The sequence below is a fragment of the Crocodylus porosus genome, unplaced genomic scaffold, assembly GCF_001723895.1.
Source record: "Crocodylus porosus isolate Cpor-Errol unplaced genomic scaffold, CroPor_comp1, whole genome shotgun sequence".
Lineage (NCBI taxonomy): Eukaryota > Metazoa > Chordata > Crocodylia > Crocodylidae > Crocodylus > Crocodylus porosus.
The window spans coordinates 23,570-46,946 of NW_017728937.1; the positions used below are offsets into that span (position 1 = coordinate 23,570).

The 23,377-nt window shown below is 45.5% G+C and overlaps 1 protein-coding gene across 1 annotated transcript; it reads right to left on the minus strand.

The window, feature by feature from the left end:
* Positions 1-1,161: 1,161 nt before the first annotated feature.
* LOC109318130 (fatty acid desaturase 1-like) lies at positions 1,162-21,808 on the minus strand. The gene is made up of 12 exons (XM_019547171.1): positions 21,557-21,808; positions 15,389-15,499; positions 12,969-13,166; positions 11,755-11,856; positions 11,414-11,542; positions 6,017-6,077; positions 5,813-5,889; positions 4,044-4,141; positions 3,603-3,699; positions 2,906-2,985; positions 2,166-2,291; positions 1,162-1,391 (listed from the first exon to the last, which is right to left on the minus strand). The coding sequence occupies exons 1-12, from the start codon at positions 21,767-21,769 to the stop codon at positions 1,340-1,342; spliced, it is 1,344 nt and encodes a 447-aa protein (XP_019402716.1). The 5' UTR covers positions 21,770-21,808; the 3' UTR covers positions 1,162-1,339.
* Positions 21,809-23,377: the final 1,569 nt, after the last annotated feature.

The window sequence follows — 23,377 nt, forward strand, 5'->3', positions numbered from 1 at the left end:
AGATACAGCTCAATTACACTTTTACTTCCTAATCTAAATTGCTGGAGGCATTTTAGTAACTAATCTAGGAAACTAGAAATCCATTTGCACTATTTTTTGTCTCTGTGGTATATCAGTAATTGGTCCACTGGCAGTTTCATTTGTAGGAGTATGACACTGAGGAAACTACCTCTGGAAAAACTTCTGTGGTAACTGACCTGGAGATCCAGAGGCTTACTCTCCTACATCCTTGAAAACAGCACAAAAGGCATGTATATAGCAGTATTCCCAGGGAACACATTGTGTCAAATGCTCCACTACTGTAACTCTGGGAGAAGAGCCTGGCCACTCCCCAAATTTCCATCAAGGCCTCTTTGGGCGTGTATACATGTGCTCTGGTGGGGGGTGCATTTTAATTAGAGTGGCTCCAAGAGTTGCTCTAATTAAAGCATCTGGAGCATCACGTGTATCACCATCCCCATGCTGGAAAATGGCGGTGGGAGCACTCTAACTAAAGCTCATCAAATGGACTTTAGTTAAAGCACCCCCAACACCATTTTTCAGCGCAGGGATGCTGATATACGTGATGCTGGAGTCTGCTGGAGTGTGGTAATTACCACGCTCCAGAAGACTCTATTAATCGACTCTGCTCCAACAGACTGTAATAACAGCACGCTGGAGCAGCCTTCCTGCATGTGTATAGGTGCCCTTTATGGCTTTGGTCTTTCTTCTCTCACTCATCCCTAAAAAAGTAGTCTAAGCCTTGTTCAGTAGTTTAGCTTTCTTCTCTATCCCACTCCACCATGGTTGCGACACTTCCTTTGCAGTGCTTAAATGCACAAATGTGTTTGAAAGCATAGTCCCTAGTTTCTTCTTTTTTCAAATACTTGAATTTCTCCTTTACTTTTCCTCCTCTTCCTTCCACCACTCCTAAATTTCCCTGTTCACTGACTTCAGACTGTCCCAACTTCCTTGGGTCTTTCACACTGAATATAACCTATGTTAGCTAAGAGGTTTCCTTCCTTTAGCCACAGCAAGTGAAAGGCCAGGAGCAGGAAGGACTTCAATTCTCAGTCCTATGGCCTTCAATTCCCAGACCTCCTCTCTGGTGTGCATAGTCTTCTCCATTCTGTTCCTCTCTATAACTCAGCACCAGAAAGGAGGAATGGGAGAAGCATGACAGATTAAGAATCAAGATTAAAAATCAATAAAAAAGAAAACATTCAATACTAGAATTACGCTTGCTCAGTTCCCTACCCCTGGCTGAGCCAGCTGCCTGCCCTCTGTGCTTTGTCTTCATGCATACCCACTGTAAGATGCAGTGGAGGTGGGTAAGTCCGCTGTGAGGAACTGCTGCTTCCTATTTATGCAGATAGGCATCAAGCCAGAGTTCTCCCGAATCCTTCAGCGAGCTGAGTGAGAGAGAGAGGGCCAATTAGTTTCAAAACAAGATGAAGAAGTGCAGCAGCAGTGTGTGCACACTTCTGGAAGGGGGAAAAAAATCAAGGGAGAACAGTGAAATGAGGAGAAACATTAAAATTCCCTTCTGTGACACAAGTGAACAGGATATTCAGACATACAATAACTCAGGCCATGGCTTTTGGGAAGGATAATGAATGACGAAATTACTGTGGAGTCATAAGAGAATGATCAAAGTGCTGACAGTTAAAGCAAACAAGCCAAGTTAAACTAAAAATCAGGGAGGTAAGCACAGAAGAAAGTCAGATAAGGTTTCTTGGAAACAATGTCACAAAAAGAATAAAGTAGAATGAATAAATGAGGCCTGGACTCGAAATTGTTGAGGACTTCACCTCTCTCTTTATAACATATTTTCAGAGACAAGTGCACAAGATCTGGAGCCTCATTGATAGAAGACAGGGAAGCAGGTGGTTAGTGTTTACTGGAGAAACTATGGATGTTATGTGAAGGTGGACTGAAATCAGGGCTAGATTTTAAAGGATTCATTCCATGCCCAGGCCCATAAGCCATCAAGGCCTATTTCCACTGCATCAAGGCTTTTCTCCTTATTCGCCCTTCTTCTGTGCTTGCCTCCCTGATTTTTAGTTTCACTTAGCTTGTTTGCTTTAAACCTCAGCTACCTCCATCCTGCCCCAATGTCACTAGATCATTTACTTCCAAACAAGGGGAAATTCTTCACTTGTGAACATCAGTTGACTGATACCTACTATACAATATCTGCAAAGGCAGTGAACAGAGGCTTGCACTGGTATTCAATGCCATGTTTGGCACACATGGACTTCACTAGGGGAGCCACCTTCCAGTAGTTGTGTCGAGGCATCGTGGGGAAAAGGCTGCAAAGATAGAATAAGGTGGTGTCACTGGTATCTGGTCTCCCATAAAGTGCCCCAAAGGGTTCCAACTGCTCCTTCCAGACCCAGTGTCACAGTTGCTTTATTCTCCCCTTAACCTTGTGATCCTCAGTGTGCTGTAGTGCCCTATCTCACCTCTGTCCATCCACTATAAACTGCTAAGTCGTACTTTCTACTCTCTCCTGTGTCCTGTGAGGTTCTTGCCTCTCCAGCTAAGAATGTGCTCAGTAGTAGCACAGAATTCCTTTTCCTCCTCTTAATCCCACTCCTCCTCCACATTCTTCGCTCCAAAAGTTTTCTATGTTTGTGCTAAGTGGCAGAAGTCAAGGTAGATTTGTACCTTACAGAGTAACTGAATCAGAAGTATATAGGCTATTGTAAGCAGTTGCTTACTTCTGCTTACAAAAACTTATGCATCTCTGATTCTGTTAGTCTACAAGGTAAAACTCTATCCTGCCTTCTGCCTGACTTCAGACTAACACAGCTAACTACCTCTGAATGTTAAATGGTGCCACAGTGTCCATTTTCCTCCCTTAGTGGTCATATTGATGTATACCCTTTAAGATTCCTTCCCCGCCCCCAGTACTGAAACTTACTGGTGCTCGATTTGGAAGTTTAGGTGCCCACTAAACCAATCATTGAACAGTGACTGCTGAACATTGCATGTTGCCTGGAGCTGAGGGAATAAAGAGAGAGCACGGTGTTTGTTCCAAGCATACTCCCTCTCTCATCTTCTTCATCCTCAAACTCCTCTACCCTGAGCACAAGCATCCTAGGATGATGCTCACAGCCCTTCCTCCTGAGGACTTTGGGACTTGGTCTGGATGATAATGGCAAGCTTGATATGAAATTACTGCTGTCTTAACCAACTCTTCACAGAGCTGGCATTACAGAGCTGCCCTGCTTCTCAGTTTTGGAGATCTCCTCACACCTCTCACTAAAAGGAACAGACATAAGATGAAGGAACATGATGAGAGGGGAACACAGACACTACCTGTATAAGAAAAGGGTCCCATAAAAACGTCTTTCCAAAATTTCTAATTCTCATTATGGTCTAGCCTCCAGTATTCTCCATAATACTCCTATGCAGCCCCAGTTCCTTCCCACCACCACACACTTCATGGAACAAACACAAGTCCTTTTTTAGTATTACCCTGTCACTGAATTCTAGTAATAGTCTTTGAGCTGAATACTGCCCCCCTCCCCTCCATCCCCCTGTATCTCAAAGAGTATGCATTTGGTCTAGAAATCCCCCTTTACAACCACAGATCCTTAGAAAGAAAAGGATCATACCTGAGTAGAGAACCAGTCCATATTGTTATCATAATCGATGTGCATTGGGATGTGGTTCATTTGTGTCACCCACACAAACCAGTTACTCTCTATGAACCTGTGCATATAAACACATAAAGCACTCACTGACGACATGCATGCCCAAGAAGTGAGAACCCAGTAAAAAACACTTTTACTAGGCCAAATTAGTCCTCACTTGACAAAAACAGTCCTACATGTTCTAACCAACTGGTCAGAAAAAGGCCCCACAGAGGATGATGCCCCAAGCAAACCAATCTCTTATTATACAACAGAAAGGCACAATGGGCAGAAGAGGGGAGACATGACAAAATGGAGAGATGGGAAGGAGAACTAAAGGACTAGGGAATGACAAAGTAGAGGGATCAATAGGTAACAGGCATAAGCTCAAGCACCTATAGGAAATTACACATTGAATGTTACCTGACCAGCAGAAAGAGCCCCAAGAGACCCTTCACCCCTAGTAAGGGCGAATAGCTGAAAAAGAATCGGATGTAGAAGCTCAACATCCAGGCCAGGTCCTGTATGACAGAAGACAAAATCATTCTTCAAGAAGGAAAATTCTATTACCATGTATCATCCTGCACTGGCTGGCCAAGAAACCACTGCTGCAATCTCCAATCATCCACACAACATAGCAATCCTTTCCCTGTCCCACCCCCATCTCCCCCACCTTCATATACCATCTGAAGGATTCCCTATGTTCTTAGAGTCCATGAACTCTAACTTCCTGTCCTTACTCTGCACATAATGAGCTTGAGCTAGACTAAGGACTGGAGAAGACATGCTCTGTAGAACTATATAGCATTCATCTCTGAAAATAAAGTGAGCAATAAAAAGAGAAAGCAGACACCCCTCCCACTCATCATTGTTCCTCTTTGTTGTTCCTGTGGATTTTTCTCATTTTCTTTTTCTTCCTCCTCCGTTCATTCTCTCTGGGTTGTGCCTTCTGCCCATATCCCCAGTCACCAAAATCGCAAACCAGCACTCAACCATTACTACATTCCCTTTGAGGTCTCCAAAATCCATTACCGCTATGAGTACTGCTCCATCCAGTTCTCTTCTATCCACTCCAGAATCCCTACATATTTCTCTTTGTTCCATTCCACCCTGCACTGCTGAAGGACTGCCTTCTAGGCATGTGGGATGGTCCAAAAGCATGAAGGGGAGATGGTAAGAACATCTCCCCTTCCTTATTTCAGGGCACAAAGAAGTAGCAGATGAAACAAAACACTGGGATGCTACCAGGAGATTGGCATGCAATTTCTGGGGCTCTCTCATGGTAAACTGTGGGATGAGAGCCTGAAAACCAGCTAATGAAAACTGGAAACCTGGGACTAAAGAGAAACAAGGTTTTGGCATTCTCCCAATGCAAAGAGAAAGATCTACTCATTCTTTTAGCATGTGGTTCTCCTAGGTAGAGGAGCTCTGAATCTGACTCTCAGCACCCTCTACTTTCTACTGTTTTCTTTCCCATTCCTCCAGCTTTCAATGGATTTTCCCTTTAGGCAGCCAAAAAAGTGTGTGCATCATTTCTCTTCTGTCCTTTATCAGCCACTGGTGCCATCTGATGTTCAAATTTTGTAGAGCTGCACCCAGAGACGACCCAAGCAGAGTGTGGGGCCCAGCTGCAAATCAGCCAGTGCACGGCCCTGCCTCCGCATGCCCTGGATGCAGAGAAGTCGCCAGCGGTAACAGCGGCAGATGGATGTGGGGGTAGCAAGTTGCCGGACATGAAGCCAATGGTGGCGGCACAATGTCGTCACAGCTACTCTGTCCAGCTCCATGGGCCACCTGCAAAGTGCAGGGCCCGGGGCATTCTCCCCATTCTCCCCAACCAAGGACAGCCTTGGCTGCGCCTAGTCCACAGTAGAAGGAAATATCTGTAGAAGCCCTCACCCCCTTCTGGAATGACCACCACCACAGCACAGGGATGCCATCTGTTACCCATGTGCAAGCTGTTCTTTCAGACTGAGAAGCACACACATTAGAAGAAAGACATCTGTCTTCTCCTCCTCTCAAAAAATATATAACTGTCTATGATATTGCACAGATCCTATACCCATTTCTCTTTGTTCTAGGGAAACATGATGACCAGCTTCCCTCTGACCTTTCACTCCCAACTCGCTTCACTGAATCTTGACCATAAACGTAGGGACTCCATAGGGCCTGGTACGCTGGGATCTACTTACCACCCATTGTTTCCGTTGCACTGCAAAGTAGAATATATACCACTGGAAGTAGAGGGGCACCAGGGCTGGGGGTCCAACTAAAGGAAAGAAAAAAAAAAGGCACACATTAGCCAAATAATTCCATCACAAAGGAATTAATTCAGAGGGTCCTGGTGACTACAGAATGAAGGCCCCACAATAAAACAAAAAGGTGGAGTTACTCACTTATGAAGAAGTACTTGTGCTGGTAGTTATACGGCATGAATTTCTTCTTCTTCATCCCAAGCTGTAAAAAGAAAGCAAGTTATCCAAGCTGCAAAGACACCTAAATGAGCATTTCCAACCAGCCCTCTGCAAAATGCCCATTGCCATGTCCCTATCAGTTCTTCTGAGAGAAATGCCTGCTTAGACAGACTTTCCCAAGACAGGGTTTTATTAGCTGCCCTTTTGTGCTAGTATCTCACCTACCCATTGCTCCACTGACCCCCTTTTTATAACACACTATGTCTACTAAAAAAAGCCTTCCTTAGCCTGTTTCTTTCACACAACAAATTAACCTAGTCCCTTACAATATGAATAAGATGTATCAAAAGTTCTGCTCCAACAGGGGGCACTGGAGGTACACCTAACATCAGATGCAATTTATTATTACCATATAACCCAATGATATGCCCAGGCACCCTGGTGTGATGCCAGATCTTTTGAAGAATGCCATGAGGTGTGAGGAGATAAGTGAGGTATTAGGAGATAAGCAGCTAAACTAAGGAGATAAGCACAGACTCAGGCTTGTCCCTGCCCAGAGGATCCCTCCTCTGCAAGAAAGTAAGCACTGTGATACATTATTGAGTTGTTGAAAATTTGATGTCACTCAATTAAAAAAAGTTATAGAACGGTGCCTTGAGTCCAAAGAAGGGCACCTCAAGTCCAAAAAGGTTGAGAACCACTGGTAGAACCACTGCTAAGGTTTCATCTTAACACTTGCTTTCTCAGAACACAGCAGAGCTAATAAGAGCCCCAAGAATCAGACTGGCAAATACTGGCACTTGCTAATAAATAATACAACAGTACCAAGCAAGACTTTGGGTCATCGGGTTTCCCTGTGTTGCCAAAGTTAAGTAATGCCAGCCTGGTAAAGATAAGATAATAAAGATGGGAGACAAAATTTTAAGATAGTAAGGGATATCTGCAGCATGGTAGAAAGAGGGCATAAGATCTTGCAAAACTCTGTCTCCCTCCACTAAGCAAACAGAGAAATTGTTCCATGTGCCCTTCTACCTGCCCTTCTTTTCTTCTTGTTTATGATCCTCCTTCCTAACTTGTTTGTGCTCTTTCCCCATAAGGTGTAAAGCAGAAGTTTATTTGATTCCCTTGTTTTAATATTAAGGTTCTGAAATGGTTTTGCTTATGCATGTTAATATTCTTCTGCAAGTTACAGATGCTTACTTTAAGTTTATGATATTCACTTTTGATGTTTGAAATAAAAAGTAAACAATAACAAAACCTTAACACAAATACTGTCCACACAAATTCAAGTCCAGCAAAGGCTTTTCATTATGTCACATCACACTGAACCCCAGCCTAATGTTGCTATCCTGACTGCTTAGTAAGGTTCTGAAATGAACCAAAGAGCAGTAGGGCCCTAGATCAGAATAGATACCTTCCATAAAACCATATCCGCATCCAGAATCATTCCCACATCTGCAAAGAGAGCCAGGCAGCAAAGATTTGTACTAACATGGTCTCTCACCAGCACTGTAGAGACTCTAAGCCAGGGGCAGGCAAAATGCAGCCCACGGGCCAGATGCAGCCCAATAGGCTATTCTATCCAGCCTGCAGGGCCCCTAAAAATTCAGAAAATTAATATATATCTGCCCCTGGCTGCCTGTCATGTGGCCCTTGATGGCTTGCCAAAACTCAGTAAGCGGCCTTCCACCAAAAATAATTGCCTGCCCCTGCTCTAACCCATTCTCCAAGGGCTAGGTGGGATGTACTTGCTTGATAACTAAAGTATTATTGCAAGTAATAAGAAATATCCCTAGAACACCTAAGTCGAGGCATAACAGGGCAGCTCCACACCCTGGGCAGCGGCAGCGCACAGGACAGCACTTGTTGCTGCACTGTCAGTGACAGCAGCAAAGCCAGCCATCAGCTACAGCTATTTTTATGCCCTTCCCAGCAAAGGCTGCTGTCCCAGTTGCCCCTTCTTAGTCACATTACTGCTTCTAAGACTCTCTCAAGGTTGCTCAGGACTTTTTTCAAACTTGCACTGCAAGGACAACTATTTTATAATCATCAGTTTTGAGAATTACACTACAAACAGGACTAGTAAGGATACATAAAAAGATCACCATCCTGATATGGGTAAGAAAACAGGAACCTCCCAAATTAAACTCTGCAGCTTAAGCTAACAGTCTTGAATCATCTGCAAGACACAAGATAAACAACTTTTTTTTAGACGCTCTTTAACCCTTCCCTTTCCTGTTTCTATTTTTTCATTTCCATTCTTCCTTTTTCAGGTTTTCCTGTGCCTCTTTTCCCCTTTCATGTTATATTTTGAGTACCTTATGCCCAAATAGAAGTCACCATTCTTGCCCCAAAGACCTTGCAGACTGGCTAAAATACATCATAAACACAAACTTGAGAAGGTACAGAAATCTCACAGAAGTTTGACATAAGGTTTCAGCCAGTCAAAGCTGAGACAGATAATTATAGCAGCTGTTTCAATGGAATGGAAAAGATGAGATGAAAGCCAGATGTGGAGGATGAAAAACAGGCAAAAGATTTTTATTATTTACATTGTTTTTCTACCACTAGTTTTGGCTGCCTAGTTACTCACAGACTGGAATTTTTCAATATGAATTTTTGAATGCAAACAAACACAAATCAGCAACAGATTTCAAAAATTGAAAATATCCATCTTTGACATTTTGGCAAATAAATTTCTAGTAGCACTAGATGCTTCCCACACACAAAGGCAGGCACACAAATACAATGTGAATGTATTTTTGGTGTACTTCAGTGTGCATCTTATTGATCATGCTGTGATCACGTACTAGTCTAGTGCATCCTACAATCCCTGTTGTTTCTAAGTTCCAATCATTCAAATGTTTATATGTCATCTTAACTTCCTTTACGTAAATAATCCTATTGAAGACAATGGAACTATTTATGAGATTAAAATTAAGCATGTGCATGATGAAAGCCTTGCAGTCGACAGTAATTTGTTTTTGGTAACAGATGCTTGCAATATCTAGGCCTATTTCCCTTCAGTACAGCTGGTGAATGCAATTCCCAGAATTGGAAAAATGCATGAGTCAATGAGCATAATTTGTGTAAATTCCTACGAAATAACCTGAATAAAATATTATTCTCTTGATATATAAAGCAATGTTTAAAACCTTCGCCTACATCAGATTAGTTTCCAAAGCAGAAAGATAACTATCTAGATGTTAGGCTGTTGCCATGGAAACAGGGATGAACATATTTTTCTATGACATACTGTTGATTTTCAATGTCATTTGGTCAAACAAAGAGACCATATTGCTTCTGTCCTCAAACAACTTCACCAGCTCTTTAAACAAATCCAGAGGCAATTCAAAACAGTGCTCCTAACTCTTCAAATCTGCACTTGTTTTCCTTCATCTTCCCTAAACTGGAGGCTATCTCTTTCTAGTCATCTTCTAGCATTTTCTCCTCACGTATAACCCAAACCTCAGTCCTGGAGCCACTCCCACTGACTTCCCACTATTGGGCTACAAAGGGACATTGCATTTATCTTTTCATAAATGCCTAAATAAATGGATAAATCATTTCATCTCAGGACAGAGTGTAATCATTCAGACGTCAATGCCAGTTGTTCCAAATAAATCCTAAAAAGATAAGATAAAGATTATGGGATAAGATGTACAAACAGTTCATTCTGGGACACTGCAAAGTGCATCTGAGTGGTTACTCAGGACTGCATAATTGAATTAATGGCAGAAAAGCAGCAGTGCATTCAGCCACTTACTAAAGCTTGATCAGAAAGGTTGATGTACATGTACATGCATGTACATAACAAAGGTTATGTACATGCGAATCCTGAGAAATTTCTGTTCTGGGACAAATACAGGCACAACTTGTCCAAGGACAAATGTAATATCTGTTCTGAGTCTCAATGTAGTTGTCTTTTCTGCAGCTCCTTTCCCATTGAACTGCCTTCCTGTATCTTCCTCCTCCATATCAGTTCAGATCCCTCTGAAAGCATTTCATCTCCCTTTCCCTAATTGTTTAATGTTTTTAGCCCTCTATTATTATACATTCTTTCATTTTTCACATTCCAAAAGTTAAAATCATTCGAGATGCAATTTCCCGGAAAGATGTTTCTTAAATAAAACTCTGTCCCACTTTACCTCTAAAATATCTGTGTAATTCCTCACAAGTAATACTGCAAACAACAGCTATGACACCTATCACTTGAACTCACTTCTTTGCTTGAATCATCCTTTCGGAAATCTACTGAAATCAAATTTAAAGCACAGAGAAATCAAGCCATAGCTTTATACAGCCGTATTCAAATTTAACTGTGTTCCTTGGAATAGATAATCTTGACGAGGGCTGGTGGAATCCTATATGGATTTTTGTACTAGGCTTTCTGATTTAGATCTGACTGTGATTCTGAATATATTTATGCAAGTTTATGCATGTGAGTTATCCCACTGGCTTTAATTTGCTTAACACTGGCCACCTCTACATGAGACACTGACTGTGCAGTTGTTATTGCACAGTCGTTTAGTACTGCATACACAAGTATTAAACGACTGCGCAGTAACTGGAGTTACTGCACAGCAGCGTCCCCAAATGGCGTTTTGGTGATGCTGACTGTGCTGTAGCTCATTCCTACTGTGCAGTAGCATCACATCATTGCCATGCAATGCTACTGCACAGTAGTAACGAGGTACTACACAGTCAGTGCCTCATGTAGGCGCAGCCATTAAGCATGGAAGTAGCCCCTAAAATTACTCAGTACTTAAGCTTGCAGAATCAGAGTCTAAAAATACACTAAGTCTAGTTTTTTTCAGTTCCTCAGTTCTAATGAAAAATCAGACAATTTGACTAGGTGACGTTATTCATTTGGGTTAGTATTTTTTAAAAACGCTGCAAGTGCCAAAGACCTTCTGGGTGTACAGGAAACCCTTGGTATTTGTGGGTTCAGCATTCGCAATTTCAAATATTCACAAATGCCGAACACTTTAAACACTTAGCAGAGCACCTTGGGAGCTCTGCGCTTGCTGCCACCAGGTTCCCGCCACCACTGCCATGCTCCTGCCATCACCACCAGAGCCATGCCCGCCCCTCCCCCACAGCTGCCGGGGGCACTGCGATCATGAACGCAGACTGCATTCATGAATGCAGTGCCCTTTCACAGATTTTGCCATTCGAGGGGATTATGGGAACGTATCCCCCACAAATGGCGAGGGTCATCTGTAATGCCACTGATCTCAGTGGAATTACCCTACAGATATATTTGGATTCCAGCCTGGACCCAGTCCAACATGCACTGACAGAATCCCATTGATCGAGGCAAACCCTCCACATCTTCTAATGCCACCTCCTTCTACCCCAGACACCACTCAGACTCACTTCTACAGACAATGTCTTCCCCAAAGCAAAAAATAAGGGGTGCATGTTAACATCAGGGTCCTTGCGGAAGCAGTTGGGTTTGGCATGGTGCTGAAAATGCAGATGGTTCCACCAGCTGGCTGGTGCTCCCTGCAAAAACAGATGAGACAAAATGATCCAAACTAAAATGCTGTCAAAATTAAGCCAATTCTTCTATCGTTTATTCACCCCTCCCCAAAATTGGCATCATGTCCAAATCTTTGCCACATCTTGCAGACAAGATGCCTTCCAAACCCAAGGGCCTGTCCCTCTCATTAGTCCTGTTAAAAATCTGACAGCCATTTTCATCCCTGAACACTTACCTTCAAATGGCCAATCACAAACTTATGAACCACGTGGTTCCATTTAGATTTGCTGAAGACAGAAAGGTGCCCAAAATCATGCTGAAGCCACCCAGCCTGGGCCTGTGAAAGGCAAAAAGGGTCACTGATAAAACAGCCTTCATGTCCATCTACAACAAAGTGCATTCCTTGTACACTCAGTTCTAAAGAGTGCACTCTCGTTGTTGACTGTGCCCTCCAGCCAGGTGAGAGCACCCCCACTCTTGATAGCAATGGAGTCTTTCCATTCTCCACAGGTGACCCCAAATACTGCTGTCTGTATAGATTACTGCTGCTCTTTCATTGCAGTGCCAACAGATTCCACCTGGGACCTGGGGAAATTATACAATATTAGGTAGCTGCTTTCACAGGGAAAATAAGCACCATGAAGAAGAGGTTATGGAATTGAGAAAGGGGGCATTTATTCTCTTTCAAATTGCTCTGAGCTCTGCAACAAAGTTTTCTTTGAAGAGGTGCCTGCTGCTGCCTCCTCTGAGTATCTGCAATTCCAAAAGGACCAGCTAGGCATGGGAAGCTGAGGCTTTCACAGCTGCTGTGCCCTCTGCAGTAGTTCACTGGACGTTCCCATGGGAAAACAAGAAAGGTCTGACTAGCACAGCGTATCTCAGAAATCAGGGAAGTGCAATGTGGGAAGAAGATTGAGAGGAAATGAACAGGTGTCTGGCGGGCAATGGGAAGGACACTGTTCTAAATCCACTCAGTTAGAAAGTGCATATCATCTTAAGTCTATTTTGCCTCCCTTCTTCTAGAAACTGGGAGGAACTAGGACTTCTTAAGAGCCCACCACATCCAGAGCTTCCAGCACTTCTTACAGCATCTCCAGCTGGGTACACAAGACTAAAATGGCTAGGAACTTCTCACAACCAGTTTCCTCACTTTCATTCCCACAAAGAGTCCTGCTAACAGAGGCAAAGGTGGAGAAGTTGTCACCTCCCCACATCCAGAACTCCTACACCCTTCTCCTCAGCATCTCCTACTGGAAGAAAGCAAATATATAGTTGTTGCCAGATCCCTGTTCCCAACTTTCCTGCAGCATTTAAGTATTTATCTTTGCCTGAATCACCTAGAACAAGAACACCCTAGATACAGACAAAAACACCAGGGAGCACCAAGTTGTTCTAGAGATTGTGGGAGGAGAGGTTTGTTCCCTATTTTGGGGGGCTTAGACCATTTACCTGGACAGTCCCTAGCAGCAAGGCACAGAAAAGGAATGGCACCAAGGATGACCCGAAGTACCAGAGGGTAAGCCAGGCAGCAATATCCATCAGCAAGATGTGAAAGAGATGCAGAGCGAAAAAGAGATAGTTGGGCTTCAGGAGTCCCAGCCTTTCAACAGTGGTACGCAGCTCACGAAAGTCCTCTACCAGCAGTTTCTGTGGAAACAACCAACAATACAGCACTTTCTGATCTCAACATGCAACACGGTACCCTCAAACATCCTGGGAGATGTTTAATTCCTCCACTTCTGGACAAGGCACTGCAGCAGTGGGGGAAAGCTGTGGTTCCCTCAGACACCAGGAGAAGCATGCAGCTGACATGCCATTGCCTCCAGGTAAATGGATCTCTCTGACACTGGGAGAGCCACTGGCTCAGTGGATTTGTCTTCCCCATTCCCACCTTCAGGCCATGTCCATATGAGCAGAGGTGTGTATTTGCAGCAGCACAAATTTGTGCCACTACTTTGTGCTGCAGTGCACACCCCTGTTCATGCACTTGGCAGCAGAACACATTGTCCTGTGGCTTCATGTGCTGCAGAGGGAGGCTGGCCAGGGCACAGGGTGCCTCAGTGTGGGCCTAGCTGGCAGGCAGCTCCCACACTGAGGCATCCTGTACTCCAGCAAGCTGGGGAGCAGCATGTGAAAACAGGGGAGCAGGCAGCCCACGGCTGGTTGGGATGCAGTGTTCCTTGAAATGGGAAAACATGAAGCCCTGGGCTCACTGCTCCCTTGTCTCCATATGCCTCAGTACAGGAGTTCCATTGTGGAGCCCCGTGCTGAGGCACATGGAGCCCCCATCTTGAGGCACACTGCACCACAGGCACCTGCAGAGCCTCTGCGCTGAGGCACGCAGAGGCAGGGAAGCAGCCAACCCAAGGCTGCCTGCTCCCCCATCTCGAGGCATGCTGCACCCTGGCCAGCCAAGCAACTGGCTAGGGCACAGGGTGCCTCAGTGTGGGAGCTCCACAGTGCTGTGCATTTGTCCCAGTACATGGTCTTTGGTGCCTTTGTGCCCCCTTTTTTGGAGGGTTTTTTTTTTTAACTTGGAAATAAATCCCAGTAGCAAACTTTGCTCCAGTGCTGCAAATTAGCAGCAGCGCACATGGTTTAACATGCAACATGCGTGGTTTGCAGCACTGCAAAGAGGTTTATGGCACCACAAACTGCACATGCCTTCACATCTGGATTCATCCTCAGGTGACAGTCACTGTGACACCAGAGAGATTCCTTAGCTGCTATGATTTCCCTCTTACGTCCATGTCTCTCTATCCCAAAGGGAACCTGTGGCTGACAAGCTCGGCACTCCATTCCTCACAGGGGACTGCTGTAACACAATATGGAATCCAAAATCTATAAGCCCTGCTCACCCAGACAGATAATGTTATGACACCAAGGGGAAGCCTGAGATGGGAAAGGTGACTCCAGCTGTGGACATACGAAACACTTTACACCAGAATTTTACTCTAGTGTAAGCTATACTGGGTGCATCTACATGTGAAATTAACACCGCTGAATAAACTCTGGCGCTGTCTGCACCAGAGTTTATTGCTCCCAGTGCAGCATTTATACATAAGCCTGGCACCACAGCACATTGAACTGAGGCAGTGCAACCTCAGTTGGCAGGGATGAGCCTGCCAGCCCAGGGATGTTCTGACCCGGGTCAGCATGCTGCAGAGGGGCTGACTGGAGTGCGAGGATGCTACAGTGCAGGGCTAGCTGGCAGGCAGCCCCCACACTGAAGCACCTTCATGCCCCAGCCAGCCCCACCAGCATCTATACATGCATTTTGGCAGAGTAAATAATTCTACCATTGGATAGTACTTGTATTTGGCAGTACTAACCTATAGCGAAGTCACTTAGTTTACTCTGGCCTAATAGCTTCACCCATGTAGATGGAAGATGTTTTACTGTGGAGCTAGTCTACTCCACAGTAAATGTTTTGTGTAGATGGGCCCAAATAGGGTCTAAAACAAATAGCTATCCAGCTCTCTGCAAGTAGCAGCGGGCAATATTCTACTAACAGGTGGTGGGAAGTCAGTAGTTACTTGTTTGCACTAAGCAAGTAACTACTCCAGGGTGAAATTGTCTCAAACTCTGGATACACAATACATCACAATGATATACTGATTTTGAGTTTACCCTGGAGTAAGGTGTTTCACATAGAGTAGGGCTGTATTTGCTATGTCTGCTCCACATGTTTACACCAGTCTAAAGACATATTACACCAGATTAAAGGTGCTGTGTCCCCACCTCCTCCATAATCCACTGCCATTTATGATATATTGGGAGTTGTAACTGCCAGAAAATGAAAAAAAAAAATAGCATAGTGCCCTTCTAGCCAGAAACCTATTCCAAAGTGCAGATTTTAGGACACTTACATTTTTGCTGGGCTCAAAGCTGGGCTGATCTGGTGCCAGTTCTCCAATCAATAATGAATTCATGTATTTTCTCACCAGTGCCTTATCAAGGTGGAATGCTGTGAAGGGATCCTGGAGTTCACACAAAAAAAGAGAAGCAGGAAAACCACACTGTGGGGCACGTTCACAAGCAAGGATACTGTGTGAACACCCCCAGCTCAACAGGACTATGCAAGGGCTGAAACATACTGGACCTTTCTATTTGTCCTGCCCAAGATCTTACTGGCTTCTTCAAAGCCAAAAAGCATACCTTTCAGAGGAATACTATACCACAGTTTCTTGCTGGCTTTATCAATGCACATGTCACCAATGGAATCTCATTCCCTGTTTCTGAATCTGAAGCCTTCCTTTTCCAGTCCAATCTCATACCAAAACTCTTTGACTCATGGTTGTCCACTTCTTGTTTGCTTACATGTCCCTCCTTTAGTTTGTCGCCAATAATTCCTCTTCTGGCTCTGTAGCCTCCACCTTAAAATATGCACTTACATGCCCTCTTCTCTATCTGGTTTCTAACACCCTATTCCTTTTCCCCTTTACCTTAAAACTCCGTAAGCAAGGGTTTTATTTCCATTCACACTATTTTCCACACTTCCTCAGAGCAGGCAGAAAAGTTTAGGGTTCAGTTCCTCCTCTGCCCACTAGGGATCACTGTGGTTCTCGCAGAGGCGGTTTGCTACTCAGGATCTTCCCTAATCTCCCTGCAAATTATAAACTGGTATGGCTCAACTATAGTAGAACGCATCAGATCAGTGCATGTTGCCTCAGTGATGTGCCACCATCTGAACAGGGATTAAATTGAAGGAGCTAGGAGTTAGGGATAGGGGCAAATAACAGGGTAGAGACTGAATCTGGCTGCATTAGGAATGCTTATCTAGGCAAGTAGTGCAGTAGGGGAGGGTCCTGCTTCAGACTACGTCACTCCCCCACTTAACAAATTCCCATGTCTCCCCTAATTTCCCAGAATAGTTCTGCTTGCCTCCCCTGTTTTTGAGAGATCTGGTAACAAGCTTGTGTCTCCCCATAGCTACTTGAGAGAATTCAGCAGGAGAAATCAGACTTTTTGTCACGGCAGCAAAGTGTCAATCATCGGGCGTATCTAGGGACCTTCCGCCTTGTCTGGCAAATTATAGCCTGAACCAAGCAGCCAGGATTTACACAGCTGTGTGGTTACAGTCCACCTTGCCTTAGTCTCCAGGCCCACAGGAGGAATTTTCAAGGTCTCCATCTTTGTCTCTTACTGCATATTTTCTTTCCTTGGTGTCTCCCCTATCACCACGGTCTCAGGCTCCTCCAGTCTAACTTTGTGCTCTCTTCTCCAGGGAATCCCTGCCACTGCACCCGTTTCCTTTGTTTCCAGCATGTTGCTCAGTACTGCATATGCTGTCACAGCTTTGTGTGCTCCTAGACTGCACTGCCCCTTTAAATGGTCCTCAGCCAGGCAAAATTTTTTCAAATGCTTGTATTTGAAAATGCTTGCCATCAGGAAGGCAATACAGCACCATCTCCGCTCAGGCTTATCTGAACAGGGGAGGGAGAAAGCAAGAAGGGTATTTCTGTTTGCATTCTCCTATTGGAAGAGGGCAAAAAGGGGGTGGTACAAGGGCAGACCAGGAGACGGTGGTACCACAAGCTTTGACCAATCATTACAATAGCGGTTGTAAAACCTAGCAGCAAACTCTTAAAGGGGAGTGTGGATGGGGGGATTGATGGGGTTTTCTAATGTACTTTCTGGGAACCATGGTATTCCTAACAGCAAAGGCAGCAAGCTACATACTTAAAGGGAAAGTGCTCTTGCTTACTTTCCTTGTCCTTCTTTCTGCTTTTTAGGAGGCTGATTTGGGATTTCCAAAACCGATATTTCCAGAAAGTTGGGATTCACTCCAGCTGGACTGCTTAAAATGTCAGCAGTTCAGTTTCAGCAAACTATATCTTCAGAGAATATATAGTATCATTTTTGTTATGTGCTCCCAGGGTTAGGATTCAATGCTACATAAACCCAGCCCTGGGTACCAGTAGCCCCTTTAAATACAAACTCCTGGTGCCTCATTGGTAACCGGGCTTTAAAACGGTATGCAATTTTCACAATCTTGCACAGGATATGCCCTTATTGTCTTGGGCTGTCTGCTATAGTCATATTGTGCAGCACTGGGATTCATCGAGTCCTAAGCTCTAATCCTCACCGTGTCAGGGTTTAATATTAAAGAACACCATAGTCTTAAATTAAACTGTAGTCTACCAAAATAAATTACAAGTACTTTCAGATACAGTATCTCCATGGGCGGAATTTCGCAATTTGGAATCACATCTTCCTGATTTTAAAAATACTTTTCTTTCCCTGTACTCCGTGTGACAGACACAAGAAACCAAAGGAGGGCAATTAACCAACCAGGTGGTGACTACATACAGTCAGGGCTGCCAAGTACAACATTCCTCCAGTTATATGATCGTACTTGTCCTTTGTGAAAGAAGCAGATTAAACATTTTCAGGAAATAGACTGATTTAAAAAAAAAAAAAAAGTTAACAACATCCCTTCAATAATAACTTGCACTAATTTAGCCCTTTGTAAAAACTGTGCAGCATTTTTAAAGTTAGAGGAATATAATAGTACACATTCAAGTATTTTTTTTTGGAGGGATAGCCTGGCTGGCTCTGTTCAAACTTATGTGGCAAGAGCAGGCATAACACCTTGAAAAGCTGCTCCATTAGCAAGAATGTGCTTAACAACTTTTAGTTTTCCCTTTGAGAATGTAACCCCTGGAATCAGCTACTCAGTGGGCACGGCTACATGAGCCACGGCATCACCGGAGCGACGAGCTACAGTGACGTAGCTTGTCACTACGGCAATGCAGCATTGGCAGGCACAAATCGTGATGCCGCCACTACTGCGCAGTAGCTCATTGCTACTATGCTCCAGGGTCAGAAATGACCCATGCAGCACCAGGACTGTGCAGTACCGGCAATTACTGCACGGTCGTTTAATAGTTGCTAAATCAAGTGCTAAATGACTGCACAGTAACAACTTTATAATCGGGGCACATGTAGACACACCCACTTTATACCTAAGGCTATAGCTTGAATTTCCTATAAAGAATACTGAACATTGTAAATATTGATGTTTTGTCATTCAAATCACTTGAAATGCCAACAAGTTCTAAAGTGCTCTTACACTATGTACACAGGTGCAAAGTGTTAACTGTTTTTCATTACATTATACCTTGTTACAGAACACTGCAGTTAAGTGGAGTTAAGGCAGGAAGCTGCAGCTCTGTAAACACAAACCACAGTAGAATTACTTAAGTGAGTAAAATAAAATCCAAAATCTGTCCATAACTAATAGGGGCTATAATGCGCAAAAGTATGCACTAAATTTGGGTGCTCCTCTTGGAGAAGACCCTTAAACAAATGGATGACATTAGGCTATGTCAATGTTGGCCTTAGTCTTTCTAAGCCTTATTTTACAACTGTGTGAAATAATGGCAATTCCTCCCTACCCACTTGTAAAAGAAAGTATTGCCTCCTGCCTCATTCCTACAAAAATGGAATAAGAGCCATGGTATAGATAAACAACTCAATTTCTATTGAGTATTTTACCCAGTAATTTATACCTAATTTCTTCCTTGGTGAGAAGTGTCTGCTCTCTCAGTAGGCACTATCAGAATGCCTGGTCAATAGGTGGTGGAGAAGCCAGTTTGCTGCTTCTGGATGACATTGGTTGGGTGAGCAGAGACACAACTAGTACACAGGTGTAACTCCTCAGCATGAGGGGTAACATGACTTTCGAGTAGAGTGATTTACACCACTGTGTGACTGCACCACTCTTCCTAGGAAGATAAGTCAATTTACTCTGTATTAAGCATGCTCTGTCCACACCGCCAGAGAGGAAAGCCACATTTCTTGGATCAGGAACATGGGCCAAACCATTAGAAGATCTGATTCTTTTTAAGATACTTGTTAAAATTTTCTCACATTTCATTCAAAAGACTTAACAGCACATGGCTGACCTTTAGGATGCAAAAATATGTGCCATACTCTAATACCTGATGTAGATATTTGTTGGCAACTAGCAAGGCCCAGAAATTCTGGGACAGACCCTACCTTATTAGGTGCCTATGTGGACTTAGGAACCTAAGTGTGATTCTAGTCTACCCTGCTCCAGTCCCTGAAAAACAGTTAGTGCAAAGGGTAGACAGGTCCTCATCCTGTTCACTGCTCTCTGTGATAGCCTTAAGGCCAAGATGATGGTGCACTAATGTTCTTTTTTTTCTGGGATGTGAACAGAATAAAACAGAATCAAACTTAAGGCACTAAAGTGCACTTAGCATCAACAGATGCCCTTTATATGCAATGGACATTGTGTTCACTTGAAGCAAGATGGCCACCAGTCATGTTTTGTTCCGTAATGTTGCGTTCTTCTTACCACCTCGAGTAAAATGAAAACAGAAGTTCAGCAGGGCAAGGATTCTGGTCCTTGTCTGGCAGAGATTATTTAAACACCAAATCTATCTCCAGTGCTATGTAACAAATAAATTAGAACTATAATCTGGAAAGCAGATACATTTTAAAGAGCCACTCTACAACTGCATTTAAGCACAATGCTTAGTTTTAAACATATGAATGGTCCTGCTGACTTCATGCTTAAAGATAGGCATGTGCTTAAGTACTTTGCTGGACTGGAACTTATAGGAAGAACAGAAGATACTAGGGACAGCGAGGTCCTGTAGGGGACAAACAAGAAAATGTCATCTCTACAGATGACCTCTTTTTTGACAAATCTAGAGAACTGTCAACTTTCTACTAGGACACTTTCCCAGAATCTCACTGCTGCAGCCTTCTTTTCACCAACCTCTCACCACTACATTTGGCACTAAAAATATGACCTTTTGGTTCAGTCTGCAGCTTCAAAATATCAGATACATAGCCAGAATTACATATACAGTCAAACTACCTGTTGAAACAGAGACAAAGAGATCACACTACTTTCATCTCTTCCTTCCTATCACTGTATCCCTGGGCATAGCTGGTGTGCACGTTCTGCAGACCTCGTGCCCCACATTGCCTTCGCTTCCCTGCTCCTTCACAGACTGTCAGTAATTCCCACTGCCGTACAGCAGCTCTACAGATCCACTTCTCCAGACTGGCAGCCAGGTACACAAAAGAAAATGGATTCCACCATCACCCTGTTGATCTTGAATAGGATTAGGCTGTGCAACTGAGTGCACCCACAACTGATTGCCTGCAAGAACCTGCACAGAACTGAAAGAATTGGTGCCACTTCAGAACTGGCAGAGCTGTCTCCCTCTGAGCAAAGATACAAGATCTGGGGAAAGCGACTGGAAAGACACGCTGTACCCGTGAGCAGAATTTGAAGAACCAGTCTGAGTGGGAAATTGAGGAGGAAGCAATCATCCTCAGATGGGACCAAGTTAAGCATGGTTTAAACAGGAACTATGGATTCCACCTCCTTACCTGGACTAACCAATAAGGGCTCATGTACAGGGGTGATATCTTTTATTAGACCAAAAAGATTTTTGCAAAAAAATCTTTCATTGCAAGCTTTCAGGGACAAACACCTTTCATCAGGCAATTCCCCTCCAGGAGCAGGCAATTATTTCAGGGGGAGGGTTGCTTACTGAGTTTTGGCAAGCCACTGAAGGCTGCAAGACAGGCAGCCAGGGGCAGATTAATATTAATTTTCTAAATTTTTTAGGGGCCCCACGGGCCAGATAGAACGGCGTGGCGGGCTGCATCTGGCCCGCAGGCCACATTTCGCCTGCCCCTGATCTAAATCAATACTGCTACAACCTGAATACCTTACCTGGACTAGTGTTTGTGACCCTCCCCCCTTTGTTCCTACGGGTGCTTTGCCCATTTGCCTCTCCCAGCACTGCTCCCCTCTGGCCCCCTTCCTCCTCTTTCCCCACCTTCCCTCATCACGTGGCGCCCTCCGCTTTGTACCCTGCAGACTGCTCGTCCTTTTGCAGCGTCTGCTGAAGCTGGGGAACGCCTGTGCCCTCTGGACATGCTCACCTCCCCGCTTCCTGCGAAGGGAGTGGGCGGGCTCCCCACTCCCTCCTGCCCTTGCTACACCCAGGGCCGCCCGGCACGTCGATAGCCCCCGGGCTCCTCACCGTGGCGTCCTGGCCGGCGTAGTGGCTGATGACGCGGGCGCCGCCCGGGTGCCGCCGGTGGAAGTGGCTGATGTCGTAGACCTTCCTGTGGATCACCAGCCAGCGCGGCTGCGGCGGCTGCCCCCGGCCCGTGCGCGCCGCGATCTGCTCCCACGTGAAGCGCCGCCCGGCGGAGCCCCCCTCCGGGCCCGGCTGCGGCTCCGGCTCCCCCATGGCCGGCCGCCGCGCTCCCCGCCGCAGCCCGCTCAACAGCACCCGCGCGGGCGGAGAGCGCCACCACCTGGCCCCGCCCCCCGCGCGCATTGGCCCCGCCCCGTCCAGCCCTGGTGCCACCCGCAGCCCGCCCCCTGCCGGGCGCGGCGTGAGGGGACAGCCGGGGCATGCTCGCAGCCGTCGCGTCCGCTGCTCCGCTTGGAGCCGGGCGGGCGTCTTGGCGCGCGTGCGGTTCGCCTCTTGTTGGCGTCCTGCGCCTGGGCTGCGGGTGTCCTCAGGGGCCTGGGCTTCTCCTCGGCCGCCGTGTCTTGGGTTTCCTTTCCCAGAGTCGCAGAAATTTAGAGCTGGAAGGGCCCTCGTGAGATCACTGGGTGCAGCCCACCTGCTTTGGGCAGGAAAGACAAATGGGGTTAAATAGCCCCAGCGAGGTGCGCGTGCTTTTGAAGGTCTCCAGGGCAGGTGCCACTCTCCCTTTCAGCAGCCGCTCTCTGCCACACTGGGACCCTGCGCCACATGAGTAGGAGCCTGGATGATCTAGTTGAGGATCATAGGCAACACATAGGCGAGCACGGAGGGGGGACGTGCCACCTCTGAGATGTGACGCCACTCTGCCCCCCCCCCCCGCTGCCGACACCTCTGCAGCTGCCTGCGGGTGGACCCTGCCCGGCCCACCCTTGCCACCAACGTCACCATGGTTGCCTGTGGGCAGCCCCCACTCGCTGCCGCCAAACTGCTGCCTGCAAGGGGCCGCCATGCCCCCCCACACACACACACCCCCTCAGGAGGAATGAGTCCTTCATGTTGGGGATGGTCCTGCTTTGAGCAGGGGGTTGGACTCAGCAGTTCTCAACCTTTCTTGTACCAGGACCCATTTGTAAACATCAGTGGCCAGTCCTGATCCAGCACCCATGGCCCCAGGACACAGCCAGGGTTGGACACAGGCAAGGGTGAACCAAGCAGCGGCTTGGGGCCCAGACAGAAAGGGGGCCTGAAAATGATAGGTTTTATTATTGTTGTTATCATTATCTCTGGCAAAGGGGGGCCAGATACTAAAAGTTCACCTGGGGCTGCCAGAAGTCTAGGTGCCATACTGGCTAGTTTCCCACGATTTCCTTTTTTAAAAGAATCCATTTTTAAAATTTGTTTCTGACCCTTTCATATAGTCTTGCAACCTACTTTTAGGTCATGACCCACGGGTTGAGACATGCTGGACTAGATGACTTCCTGAGGTCCCTTCCAACCCTAACTTTCTATGATTCTATGTGGAGGGAAGTGATTCTTCCCCTCTATTCTGCACTGGTGAGGCCACATCCAGAGTCCCGTGTCCAGTTTTGGACCCCCTTCCGAGTTGTTGTTGGGTTTTTTGTTTTTTGGGGGGTGGGGTTGTGGATACACTAGAGCAGCATTTCTCAACCTGTGGGTCACAACCCAGAAGTGACTGACAAGAATATAGGAAAGGGTTGTGAACAAACACTAAAAATGGCTTCTCCTTTCAAGGAGAAAAACCCAGGAAACCGGGGCTTTTCATAGATTTATAGATGCTAGGGTCAGAAGGGACCTCAACAGCTCATCGAGTCCAACCCCCTGCCTAGGCAGGAAAGATACCCC

Coding starts and splice junctions, on each gene's coding strand:
- LOC109318130 (XM_019547171.1), bottom strand. CDS start 21,769: ATGGGGGAGCCGGAGCCGCAGCCGGGCCCGGAGGGGGGCTCCGCCGGG. Junction 13,167..15,388: donor GCTTTGAGCCCAGCAAAAAT/GTAAGTGTCCTA, acceptor TTGTTTCCACAG/AAACTGCTGGTAGAGGACTT. Junction 3,700..4,043: donor GGGCTCTTTCTGCTGGTCAG/GTAACATTCAAT, acceptor TTATATGCACAG/GTTCATAGAGAGTAACTGGT.